Below are 13,606 nucleotides of genomic sequence, written 5' to 3'. Positions count from 1 at the left end.
CATTGGATCTGGCGGTCTTGTGATTTCCCCAAAACAATATATTTTGTCTATAAAAACAACCTGTGGGGCACAAACGTTTTGTCTCTTCTTCAGGCTTTGGGTTGTCACATCACTTCCCACAGACGAACCCTGGAAGAAGCATTCTGAAGCCCACTTCTCCTTTCCCAACTCACCTGCCCTGTGGAGACTTTTGGCAGCTGTCCCAAGTCTGTCCAGCGTGGCAGGAAAGAAACTGCTTTGGGGCCTGGTTGGAGACTGACAAGGTGCCCCTCTGTATTTGCCAGCATCTCAGAGAAGCTGTGATGTTCACCCTTAAAGATTTTCCAGAATGTGCATGATGTGCTTAGGTTGGAGGAAGGAGCAACAAAGAGTCTTCCTGCCATGAGTGGAGCATTATGAGCCAAAATTTGTCCCCCTAAAATTCATATGTTGAAGTTGTAAGCCCCCAGGACCTCAACATGTGACTGTAGGAGTAATTAAGGACTAATTAAGTGGAAATGAGGTCAATGGGGTAGGACCTAATCCAATCTGACTGGCATCCTTATAAGGAAGAGGAGATTGGGAGCACTGAAAAGAACAGAGGGAAGATACTGTGAAGCCACAGGGAAAAGATGGCCATCGGCAAGCCAAGTAAACAAGTCTCAAAAGAAATCAACCCTGCCAGCACCTTGATCTCAGACTTCCAGCCTCTAGAACCTTGAGAAATTCTGTGGTTTAAGCTCCCCAGCCTGTAATATTTTGTTTTGGCAGCCCAAGCAAACTAATGCATGGAGCTTGGGCTCCAATTCTAGAACACAATCAGTCAATACGTTTTTAAAAATTGAACACTTACTGTGATCCAGGCACTGTGCTGTGGTCTAGGGCAGAAGTGGTGAGAAAAGTTATACATGGTCCCTGCCCAAATGGGGTTACCAATAGGGCAGGGAAAGGAAAGGAGCATTTTGGAGGGATCTATAGTCAACACAAAACCAACGCAAAGTCACCCTTCCCCAAAAGGGACCAGCAGTGCTAGGTGCATGGCCTGGGGTGGGGACATCAGGACAGACCTGGATTCACATGATGGAGCCAGGACTTCCTTTCTATGAGATCTTCGTCAAATGGCATGCCTTTGCTGGCTTTGCTTCCCTCTGCTGTAAACTAGGGTTAGTTATAAACCCCATATCACAAGTTTCTAGAGAGGATTGTGTCAGTCAGTGCATGTACAAGGCTTGGCATATACTAAGTGCTCAATAAATGCTGGCTATGATCATTTATAATCACAATTCAGGCGTCTTCCCCACTGCCCTTCCATCCTGTCACTCCTTGTAGCCTCAGGCCAGCTACTATGAGGGAGTGGCACTGGTGCAGGATGGGAGGCTGGGGAGAGGGCAAGGAGAGGGACCCCACCTTCCCAAGCCACACCCTTGAGGCACAGGGTCTGCTTTTCACCTGATCCCCTGTCTCTGGGAGTAGAACCGTCTCCCTCCACCATCACCCCATTAAGTCCCTGCCCCTGACTTGCCCTCATCGTCTATAAGCAAGTGCCTTGGCCCCAGAACCTGTGGCTAGATTAGCAAGGGAGGCCCAGTCCACTGGATGGTGCATAAGGGGGACTTTGGAAGCCCAGGGCATCCTTCATGTATTAACTTCCTTGCATGCGCAAAGTGGGACCCTAAGTCACTGCCTAGAACATTTGTCTCTGGCAAAAGAGCCTAAAGTTCAAAACCCACGTTCAGAATATGACCCCATCTGTGTGCCTGAAGGGCCTTCCTTTGACTTTCCAACATCCCCAGAAGGTAAGCATCACTCAAGCCCCATCTCCCCAAGGCCTCTGGCTGCCATTCATGGCATTTGGGCTCCATATTCGGTCTTCTAAGGAGGTCCCAAGTTTCACTGCCATTGTCCCATCACTTCTAGGGTCTTCCCGATTAAAGGACAGATTACTTTCATTACTTGGAGTTGGCACAACTAGCACTTGCGACTTCCTGTGGCTATATCTCTCTGCATACCCACAGCTGGGAATCTCTGAGGGCTAAGACCATGTTTCCTCTGTGCAGAAGCTGGGCATTATTGCCCTCTGAACAATCCCTGACCCTTGCCATCCTTAGAACTCAGGAAGCCCAGCCAGGGCAAAACCTGAGTACTGTACACCTTCTACTCCTCTCCCAGCTTTGAAACCAAGCAGGGCATCCTTCCAGCAAGGGACAGCTCTGTTAGTAAGCAGGGATAATCTGACTAGGAAGTTTCTAGCTGCGATTTGTGACAGATCTTACTAACCTCATCCCAGAAAGACAGGTCAGGAGATCATTTTACACACTGGGGACAAACTTTAGGACCCAGGACATATCTGCTTCCTGCTCCTGGACTGGTTTGGGCTACTTCCTTACCTACAGCCTGACCCACAACCACCCATACCCCTTGGAAGTTTGGGAGTCAGTAGGGATCCAAGATGGATGAGGACAGGATTCAAGTGGATGCCATTTGCTCTTTATTATTATTGTTTTCTTGTAAAGAAGAAGACAAAATGTAACAGCCAAACTCAACAATTATGAAAAGAAAGAGAGAGAGAGAAATCAGAAGCAAGTTTGTCTGTTGTTCCCAGGCTCCAGTGAAATGCTGACATATTACCGAATGCACAGATTTCCCAGCTGACAAGGGTTAACACATGAATACAAGCACAGTTTAAAGTGGTACCAAAATTAATCAATTTCACAGTAATTATTTCTATAAGCTCAGTTGCACATATCAGGGTTTCCACTGTCACAAATTCACAATGTCAGAATGAAATAGCAGATGTGTTCAGGCCTGGGAAAGTGGCATCTGTGAGGGGAGATGGATTGAGAGGCAAAAGCAGCTGGGGGATTTGTCCCAATCCTGAAGATCTGAAGGCTGGGGGTGGGTAAAGGGCAGGCACTGTTCAGCAGTCAGATGTCAGTACAGTGAAACAACTGTTGAGGCATTGAGCTTGAGAGGGTGTGCTATTTGGGTATGTTTGTCAGAGAAATTCTTGCTAGAGAGAGACTCGCTGCCCACAGTCTGAAAGGAAAAGCTCCCACGTTTGAATATTTGGAGGCGAATGATGGAGCGGCCAGTCTGACAGTGAAGCATCTGCTTTACAGAATATTTAGAAAGATACATCACGTGTATTAGTTTAAATTGCAGTCCAGTTCACAAACTATGTTATTCACAGGATAAATAAAGGAGTAGAGTGAAAGGCTGCAATATCCAACATCCTTGCGATGGAGAGAGAACAAGAGATCACCCTGTACATACAAGAAGTGGTGAACCGCAAAGCTGAAGGCACGGTGAAGGGATCCTTAATATCTTGAGCCTTTTCTTTGAAAAGGGTACTCATTTTAAACTGGATTTCTCTTACACAAAAGACCCTGAACATTGGCTAAAGGGAAGAATATTTCAAATATTTTTATGTAGCCAGAATCACAGCTACTGTGAATTGTCTTGAGTTGTGATTTTCTCGAAGTTCTGAAGTAGTGGGCTTCAAATTAATGGACTTTTACTATAGTTGCAAGCAGTCTGATTACTGTACTTTTAAATTAGCTAATTGTAGTGATTAGTATCAGTAGAGTTCCATGGCAGGGGGGTGGGGGGCTGTGCTTGTTTCTGAATTGGTGAAGTCCTGAAATGGAGCTTCATTACTTGTCAAGCTGAAAAGCCACCTAGACCAGCAGCTGTACTGCCAAGACATCCATCTCAGCCTCAACTGTGAGTGTCCACACATGAGACAGCACACATGCATACTCCTAGAAAGACAGAGCCTCCGTGAGTGAGACTCTCTCCATGATCTCTCTCTCTCTCGGACAAAATAACAATCTAGAGGCAGTGTTTAACTTTTTTTTTCTTCCTTCTCATGGGATGTCATTTGGTTGTCAAAAGATCAGCTCCGGCTGGGGGTTGTGATGCTCCACCCACCGGAAGAGGGGAACCATTTGGCTCTGACTACTTGACAAAAAGACACTTTCCTGTCCTGAATTCCTCATATTTGGGCTACCAAAAAGGCGATGTCCGACAGATCAGGCAGACTCCTGTTTCTGGAAGCACCCTAAGGAATTCACATTCATGGCAGTGGGATTGGAAGTTGAAAGAGAGACCTCCCGGGGCTGACTGCTCAGCACTGCGTCTCCCTCAGCCAGCGCTCAACGCAGCTGTGCGGGTGGTGTTTACACGCCAGGCACCTGTGCACCCCACTCTTGCACTTGTGCTTTCATTTTGAAAACCAGAGGCAATGGGGAGTGGGGGGAGGGACAGGATCTCGATTTTTCTTTTAAAAAATCTTAAAAAGTTTTTGGTTGAAAACAAGTGACAGTCACATTTCAAGAAATTTTTAAAGACTTCTTTTTGAAAAATGAAAAACATCTAAGTAACTAGCCCCGCCATACCCAAAGTCAATAGTCACACATCTTTCCACAAAAAGAAAAAAAAAAAAAAAAACATGCCCAGGAGTGCTCAGATTTCTTTCAGCTGCTGACGCCCACAGAACAGGAGCCTGGGCCAGGGGCATCATGCCAAAAGGGCGTGTGAGCGGGGGTTGCACAGGGTGGAGGCCTGCGGAATGGAGCTGCTTTGTCTTCTTCCAAAGCCTTTTTCAAGGAGGCAAAGGATGACAACTTTGGGGGTTGGGCGTCCAATAGTTAATGTCACTTTTCCTTGCTCAGGGTCCTGTCATCAGGCTACTCAGCCCTGGGAGGGGGGGTGACATTCCTCTTTTCAGACCGGATCCCTCCTGGTACAAATATAGCTGCACACCGGCTATTGTTTCAGATAAACAATGAGAAAAGGCAACGTGCACACTTAGATACACACACACACACACACACACACACACAGACACACACACACACACGCATAGAAGCATAGAAGTCCAAAAACAACAAAAATGTAGCCACAAAAGAGTTAGCATTGTATCAAATCCACCTCCATACAAAGACAGAGTTTGAAAAGATATGTACAGGGCATTCGTAAAAGCCAAGTGTGCACCGCAAGGAGTGATGCCGCTGTGTGCTGTACAGTCTTTTTTCTACAATGTGTTGCAAAAACCATCCCAGAGACCATGGTGCAACCCCACCTGGCAGAACATCATGAAGCATCTGAACCGAACACCACAGGCCTTAAGCAACCACCTGTGACTCTTCCCATGGCCTGTCCTCAGTCCCTGAAGGACACATGCTGCTCTCCATGGGCCAGGCCTTGGGCTTCTTCCTGCTCTCTCCCATTACCACCCAGCTGCAACTCAGATGCCAAAGGCAGCGGGCATTTCTTGGCAAGCTCCCTTTGGCTCTGATCAGCGGAGCTCATGCCCGGCTCTGTGCTGAGTAGACTTAGGATAAGTTTCTTCTCACCTGCTCCCAGGTCACACTCTGGCACCTACTTGAAGAAATATTGGGAGAGCCAGGGCTAGCCCCGAGCTTCAGGTTTCCCCAGGTCCCCCAACATGGAAAAAGCAGGGGCCTTCTAAGCCAAAAACCCCTTTGTGACGAAGGGCAAGAGTGCAATGTTGAAGGCCCAGGGGAAGGAAAGACAAAGGAATGAAAGGTAGAATGTCACCTGCTTAGCATCTCTGGCATCAGGGAGCTCTGGGGAGGACGAGAGGATGGAAAGGGTCAACTGACGGGAGATTGACTCCCCAAGTGGAGACTCAACATCAGAGGCATATGAGGGCCTCAGCTAAGACTGCTTCCTTACAACCTGCACCTTTCTAGAAGACTCTTCCTAAGGCAAACCTCACTGGCTTCCTGGCACTTCAAGCACTTCACAGGCATTTGCTCAGTCAGCCTCCAACAGGCCTATGAGGTAGGGGGAAGGATGGAAAACCCCAGCCACAGGGTCGAGTGGTCCAAGCTGGTGGCCTCACTGGGATAGAGACACAAGCCTTCTCACTGGAAGCACGTCCCAGGGCAAGTCCTCAGGGCTATAGCAGCCTCCAGAAGTCCTCTGTGGCCTGAAGGCAGGGCTGCATTCAAGGAATGAGTCCCAATGTCTGCCTTAGAGAGATATTTTGATAGAAAGAAGCTTGTCAACTGAGTGAGTTTTAAACTGCTGTGGTTGCCAATAGACCCAGGCCATGCATTCTTGCACCATACAAAAATTTGCTACAGTTTTTAAAGCACCACAGAGGAGAAATGGTTTGGTGTCGACGTCAAGAGGATGGAGACGGAAGTAGGGGGAGGCGGTATCAACAGTGTCTAGCATGGTCACTGACAGTTAAAGGGCAGGTGCCTTCTGCCCTACTGCTGTCCAAAGCCTCACTGAAAACAGACTGGCACCTGGCAACAGCAGAGCAAACCCCAAATGGGCCTTCGACTCCAGGCCACGGGCTTCTCCACAAGTATTTTAAAAGGGACACTTTAGGATCTTCTCCCGAGATGGGCACCATCATTAAGGAGAAATTCTCAATCTGAAGTTCAATTTCAATGCACCATTCACAAAAAGTAGGCTCATGCCAGTGGGTAGTGGTTTGAACACAGCTGGTCCACATGTCTGGAGAGACAAGCACACTAGAAACTGAATGGCAGAGTCCACGTGGGCCCCTTGGTCAATGTGGATGAGGAAACTCTGCCACCCAGCCCTCTGGCCCTCATGCTTCACACACCCTGTCCTCCTTCCAGGAATGTGGGGACAGGTTTTGGGGCAGGTGGGCATCACAGATCCATGTGATCAATTTCCCTTGGCCTCCTATGAACGGCCCAGGTGCTAGAGTTTTGTTCTATTGTATTCATTATTTATTTGTCATGATTTTTTTCACTTTGTTTTTGCTCAATCCTTGTCCCTGTCCTCCAAATATAAGCAAGGACAGAAAGCACAGAACTGTGGAGGAAAAGGGGTGCTGAAAGGCTGGCTTCCCTCCCTTACCCCTGTGGTCCAGGGCTCCAGACACAGACAGGCCTCCAGCCAGCCCCACAGCCCCTGGGCCGGGCCTTTGGACATTCTGGTTACAATCAACTCAATGGGGTGATTCCTTTGGCATAAGAGAAGCCAGTTCCTGATGGAAAGACAGGATGTTGGAGGCTTGGGGGTCATCCGAAAGAGTTGGGCACTTTGGCCTTTGGCTCTTCCGGGAGCTTTGACTCATGCGTGGTCCCTACCCCCACCCTCCCCACTTGTCTGTGACAGCTGACTTCCTAAAACTCCGCAGTTAGGGAATTATTTGGCAACAAGGAGGCTAAGGCTGTTTTGTGGTGGCACAGTCTTTAAAAAGTTCAAAAGAAAATATGAGACCTCAGAAAGAGGCGTTCATCCGGGACAGGGCATAAACGTCCCACTATTTGTCAGCGCCAGGGTTGGCGGCCACTATCTCCTCGTACTTTGGGGGTGGGTCGCTGTAAGACATACTGGCCTCCTCACTGCTGCTCTCTTGGGGCGCAGTCACCTCCTCGTAGGAGGGGGGAGGGGTGGTGCTGGACAGTCTGGAGAGAGAGAGCTCAGGGAGGTAGAGAGTGCTCTCGAGTCGGACTGTGGTCCTGCCCCCCTGACTGGGCCCCACCACCACCTGGGGGCTGCTCACTGCCTCTCGGTGCCCAGAAGGCTCCCCTTGACTATGCATGGTACCCCGGTACACCATGACCCGGGGGAGGGTGTGCCCGGCGCGACTGGCTAGGTACCGGTTCTGAGCATAGGAGGGGTGGTGACGGGTCGCTTTCTGCAGCTGGCACCTCCAGATGATGAACAAGGCGATGACAATCAGCAATGCCACCCCCAGAAGGGGTACCACCACGTACATGGCATCTGAGCTCTGTGAGGGGTCTCGGACTGAGTATACTGCATTTGGGTATCCCTTCCAGAACTCCATCTGCAAAAGAAAAAGGGGTACTTACGAGAAGCTCAAGCTCCAGGTGGGCTCAGAGACCTTCAGTAAGTCTGCTGCTTCCTACCCTTCCCCATCTGACTTGTCTCAGAGAGTTACTAGAGAGGCAGCAGAATGTACCAAGGGCAAAGGACAATGCTCCCAAGTGAGGAGGACCCCAAAAGAGTCAGACAATGGGACTGTACGGACTTTATCTGCTCCTTGATGGCCCTAGTGGCTATGCCTTACGCTGGGTGGCTTTCCTTGCTTCTGACTCATCTGCATTACCAGGGCCTGTTCTTGTTATTCCTGAGGCTACTTCTACTCCCAGAACCAGCCCCAGGGTGGTACATGCCGTTTTCTCTTTGTTCTCAAACACTTCCTTGACCTCCTCGTAGCTGCAGATCTCCTCCATGCACTCTCGCTCGATGGTGCCCTGGCGCAGCTCCTCCAGGAACTCATTGGCACGAGGGAATCGTTTCAGGACCGAATGGGCATCCTTGGCCTCCAGAAAAACTGAAGAGAGAGCCCTACTGAGGCCTGGAATGGGGAGATGCCCAGGGGCTCCTTCAAACCAGGCCCAGCCCAGCAACTGAAGCATAATTACGCAGGGAAACAAGGCCGAGTGAGCAGGCAAGACACTAGGCTTCTGATCAAAGGACATGGCCAGCCCTTTGTAAAAGGGATGGAAAGGCTGACATTCTATGGTGCCATGATACACCTGTCTAGAATACCATGGCCCCAACAAGGCTCAGGCCCCTGGTTACATGGAAGAAAATGGGAGCCAACTGCAAGGAAAGTGCACGTTGCACAGGAACAATAAAGAATAAGAACTGTGAGTAGGCAATCTTCAGTGACTAAATCTCCAGTATCTTTTGCATCACCTTGAAAAGTGAAAGTTGGAGCCCTTGCAATGAGAATGTATTCCTCTTTAAGGCTGATACTGGTAGAACTAATACCAGATAATCCTAGAAGACTCTACCAGGGTGGCATTCCTCCACCTGAACATCCACCTGTGCCACCAGGTTGTCTGGCATCAATAGTCTTGTTCAAGAAAGCCTAATGCAAAGCCAGCCTGGGCTAGATCAGACAAGTGGGCATACATGAGCCTAAGAGCACCTCTGGGGATGGGAAGTAGCAGGGCTCAGATGGAGAGTCTAAGCCTTTACAGACAGGGCACAGACTCCCCCTACAATACTGTCTTTGGATGGTGCACATATCTACTTATTCCAGAGAGAGAGACCCAGCTACAACCAGGCTGACCAGAATAGCTTGAGCTCTGCACCCACATAAGCCTAAGTTGAGACTGTGAAGGATGAAAGAAGAGGTGACGTTTGCTCCTGTTGTTCACCTAGAGGTGGGACTTCCTGGTTCCCATGTAAAGCAACTCCCCCTGGATGCCCAAGCTGGCATGTCTTTGCCAGTGGGCAAGCACCCTTCCCCAGGTCCTATGGCCTGTCACGTTAGTGTCACTCAGGCAAGTCTGGGTAGGTACACATCTACAAGTAACATATGCTCCAGAAGGGAGCCAAAGTGTTGAGAGGGCAAAACTGCTACTCAGCTATTTGGAAAATGGCTACAGGGCCACTTGGGGGGTGGGAGGCAGGGAAGCTGGGAAGGACTTGAAACCTGACTCATGAACCCCTAAGCATGACCCTCCACAGCTCTGCCCGGGTCTGGAAAAACTCACCTGCCATGATGCTCCCTCAGCTCCAGGGTCTCACTTCTCTGGAGTAAGAGAAAAGCAAAGTTGCAGTGAAACCACATCTAGAAATTTACAGGGAACCCTCTTGGTTCTAGGATGTGCCCCCTTCCCACTGGCCTGGTCAAAAGGTTGAAGCAGCACCTTGTGGGGCGCATCATCCTCCATGCAGCCACCCATAGCTTCTGCTGCTTCTGATTCTGCCCCAAGCTCTTCTCCAGAGACCTCCCCAGGCCCAGCAGGGCCCAAAGCAAACCTTTAAGCGTTTTCCCCCAAGAACATGTTCTGAGCATCCATAAGAACTAGGGGTTGACCTTTTTCTTTAAGAAAGGAAAGCTCCTACAGACTGAGGCTCCTCCTTCCTTGCTCCCCTCAATGAATCTTTGCAACTTCCAGTTGGAAAGGACCTCAGAGATAGATGAGGAAATAAAGCCCAGAGAGACGTGCTCAGACAAGGTTAAGCAAATCAACAGTGACAGTGGCAGGACCAGAATTCACAACTAATTTTGATCACAATGGTGAGTCACAGATACCTCCAATGACAAGCACGTTCCCTGAAAACAAAGCTTAACACATCATCAACCATCTCAAAAGTCACTGCCCTGCTGGGACTAGCCTACAGCAATCTTCAATTGACACATCTTCTACAGGGTCTCATCCTCCATGCACAGCAATGCTGCATTCTTCATATTCCCAGGCATATCCAGAAGACCCAAGCCCAGGTGACCCACTGTGTTCATCTTCACCAGACAAAGAGGCAAGATACCTGGAATGTTCTGGAACCAGGCCTCTCTTCTCTCTTTGCATTAAATCCTATAGCAGTAGAGTATCAAGACATGAATTTAGATGACCAACACTGAGATGCCAACTAGAAGAGTTGCCCCTAATGTGAGCTATTGTCCGAAAGCCTTTCTCCTGCTAAGGAGCTATCCAGCCAGTACTTAAACCGTGGTCACAGCACACTGCTCCCTCTGTCCCTCCCCACAACACACACGCCCACTCATACACACATTCTGGAGCCCTTGCTGAGCTGTCCACATCTGGGAGCAATCACCCCACTGCTCCCCTCCCCAAGCAGAAGCTCTGGTTTTATGACTAACTGGTTGCAAGACACGTGAACTGCGGAATCCATTGAGCCCTCCTTTTTGCCTAGGCTGCCAGGAAGTACAGCATCACTATTGCCAGTCAAGTATAGGCACACTGGAAGCCCAGTTGTTAAGCACATATGCTTCTCTCCTGTGATGTGGTATACAGCTTTCTATTTATGTTTTCAGTGTCTTATTGTGCATGTATAATATGTCACCTAATCCTTTTGGCAAACAGTTGGGATATAAATCAATAATTTAGGCTATCGCAGTGGCTCATGCCTGTAATCCCAACACTTTGGGAGGCTGAGGTGGGCAGATCACCTGAGGTCAGGAGTTTGAGACCAGCCTGACCAGAAAATGGTGAAACCCCATCTCTACTAAAAATACAAAAATTAATTGGGCACGGTGCCGTGCACGCCTGTAGTCCCAGCTACTCAGGAGGCTGAGACAGGAGAATCACTGGAACCAGGGAGGCGGAGATTGCAGTAAGCCGAGATTGCACCACTGCACTCCAATTTGGGCAAGAAAGAAAAGAAAGCAAGAAAGAAAGAAAGAAAGAAAGAAAGAAGAAAGAAAAGAAAGAGAGAGGAAGGAAGGAAGCAAGGAAGGAAGGAAGGAATGGGAAGGGAAGGGAAGGGAGAAAGGAAAGGAGAAAGGAAGAGAGGAAGAAAGGAAGAAAGAAAGAAGGAAAGAAAGAAAGAAAGAAAGAAAGAAAGAAAGAAAGAAAGAAAGAAAGAAAGAAAGAAAGAAAGAAAGAAAGAAAGAAAGATGGGAGGGAGGGAGGGAAGGAAGGAAGGAAGGAAGGAAGGAAGGAAGGAAGGAAGGAAGGAAGGAAAATTAAAGGTAAAACAGCAAATCTGACACCTATTTGTGGAAAAGCTACATCAAGGGGCTTTCTCTTTTGAAACCTGTAACAATCCCATTCAAAACTATCAACATGTGAATTTGCCAACAGATGGGACTGCCTTGTGAGACAGTTGGCCCTCAATGTTTGTCAGAACCAAGATGGAATATGATCTCAAAATTATGCTTGCATTATGGATAGCTGAGCTTTATGTGGTGAGGGTGTGGATGTAGTATGCCTCATGGCAAGGATTTTTTGATTGAAGAAAAATGGAGCTGTTGTATCTGGGTTTGAAAAGAATGCATATAGTCTTAACTAATAAGGGAAGAGAGAAAAATATGTTGCATTGCTTATCAAAGGAAACTGCAGTGGTTTTTTAAAAAATGTGGAAAAATTTACATAATAGATTATATATATCCATCTTTTGTCCCCCACACACCTAGCCTTGGTCAAAGATGGCTATATGTCACACCTATCATAGACCCAAATACATGTTATCCTGATGCATCTGCTAAAGTCATCAGTTCATTTTTAAGCTTCAGTCGAGCCGGGAACCCCCCAAAACAGTTCCCACGGCATGGTCCACTCCATTAGCAATTCTGTAGCCACCTTCACTGCTGCTGCCGCCTGCCATGAGGCCTCTTCCCCCTCCCTCCCCAAAATGTAGCGCCTGCTTCTTCCCCTATAAATACACCATCAATAGACAGTTACTATGGCAACAATAAGGAAGCAAGCGTGAGGGCTCCACGACAGAGAATGATGCTGCAGCCATACATGTATATGTCCCTCCTGCCCCTGGTGGATACTGTAAAGCTGACTGTAGGCGGAAGGAATTTTTAACCCACTCCCCACAGGAACACAGCTGAATCCTGACAGCCTGGAAAGGAAGGAAGGCAGGGAACTGGCCACCACAAAGACCTTGCTTAACTCCACCCCAGACTGAAGCTTCTGAATCTCAGCCCTCTGGGACACAACTCCCAAAGTCCTTCACATGAAGCCTGGTGACCACCAGAGCACCTGGTGTCCCAAGACATGGCCTCCAGACCACTTCTCCATACCCTAGACCTTATTTCCATCCCTCAGAACTGATCGCCAGGAAACGGCTCCGTGATCTCCAAATCGCATGACTCATCGACCCACCCAGTGACACAACAACTCCCAAATTATGCTCAAACTCAAACTCTGGGGCCCCCTTGTCCCTTTCCACTCAGACCAGCTCTGAAAGTGCCTGTCCTCGCCCACCTTCGCTGGACACCAGCGCCCTGACCCAGCAACAATCTTCTCCCGGGGCTGCTCAAGACCCCCCCATCACCTTGGCCCGGCCAGGCCTCTAGGTCTTCCCTCTCCAACAATGCCCTGCGCCCAGCTCGTTGGCCCTGGACACTGAACCGTGCCCTCGGGACTGGGACACCCAACCCAAATGGCCTCACCGTTCTCCGGGCCCAGAAGGCGGCCGCCCTGTTTGCGCACGCAGCCCGCCACCTCGCTGCTGCGCCTCTTCCAGCAGGGGCCCTGTCCCCGCCCACCTGCTCCCCGTCTGCCAAGCCCCCCGGTCCGGCCCAGTCGTCTCCTCCCTCCCTCCCTGCTGCCCTCCCACCGCCCCAGGTACCCTGTCGCCCGCCCCTCCAGGGCCGAAGTGCGCCTGGAAACCCGCCCCTCGCAGCCGGGCGCCCAGGCCCTGCCCATTACCTCGGCACCCCCCTGCCTGCCCCTGCTCTCCTCTGGGAGCTCCGCAGCTGCCCGCCCCCCACACCCCGCCGCGCCAGGGCTGGCCTCGCGCCCCGCGCCTCGCGCGCCACGACCGCAGTGCCCCGATCGCCAGGCCGCGATCGTCGCGCTGCCCTGCGCACCGGGCCGCCGGGTCTCCTGGCCGAGTGGAGGAAGGAGGGGTGGGGGCGACGGAGTGGGCCGAGGGGGTTGGGAGAGCGGGCGGGCAAGCTGGGCCGGAGGGGCGGCGGCGCGCACCGAGCACAGCGCGCCCGCGCCCCACTCAGCCGGCGCCGCCCCTGCCCCCGCCCGTGCCGCCGGGGGGCGGGGCCTGACTGGCGGGCTTGGGGCGCACAGAGGACCCTTGGCCAAAGCCCTGGTCCAGTCGTGACCCAAGGCGTGGGCCCTCGGAAGATACCGCGCAGCAGGGAGCTCGGGCGGCCGCTCTCAAGGCCCGCGCGCCAGGCGTCCCTGCGCAGCCCAACCCC

The 13,606-nt window shown here is 50.5% G+C and overlaps 1 protein-coding gene across 4 annotated transcripts; it reads right to left on the bottom strand.

Annotated features, from left to right (window-relative positions):
* Nucleotides 1–2,444: 2,444 nt before the first annotated feature.
* Nucleotides 2,445–13,403, bottom strand: PRRG3 (proline rich and Gla domain 3). Of its 4 annotated transcripts, none has more exons than XM_045383193.3 (4): nt 13,101–13,403; nt 9,468–9,505; nt 8,133–8,317; nt 2,445–7,783 (listed from the first exon to the last, which is right to left on the bottom strand). In XM_045383193.3, exons 2-4 carry the CDS (start codon nt 9,472–9,474, stop codon nt 7,256–7,258), a joined length of 720 nt encoding a protein of 239 aa, XP_045239128.1. In that variant the 5' UTR covers nt 9,475–9,505; nt 13,101–13,403; the 3' UTR covers nt 2,445–7,255. The 4 variants fall into 4 exon arrangements, with proteins under 4 accessions (XP_045239128.1, XP_005594892.1, XP_065394674.1 ...); XM_005594835.5 differs by having other exon boundaries at nt 8,133–8,293; XM_065538602.2 differs by having other exon boundaries at nt 13,262–13,403.
* Nucleotides 13,404–13,606: the final 203 nt, after the last annotated feature.

The sequence above is a fragment of the Macaca fascicularis genome, chromosome X, assembly GCF_037993035.2.
Source record: "Macaca fascicularis isolate 582-1 chromosome X, T2T-MFA8v1.1".
NCBI classification, from domain to species: domain Eukaryota; kingdom Metazoa; phylum Chordata; class Mammalia; order Primates; family Cercopithecidae; genus Macaca; species Macaca fascicularis.
Note: the sequence above shows the minus strand (reverse complement) of the source record. Positions and strands in the feature narration are given on the sequence as shown.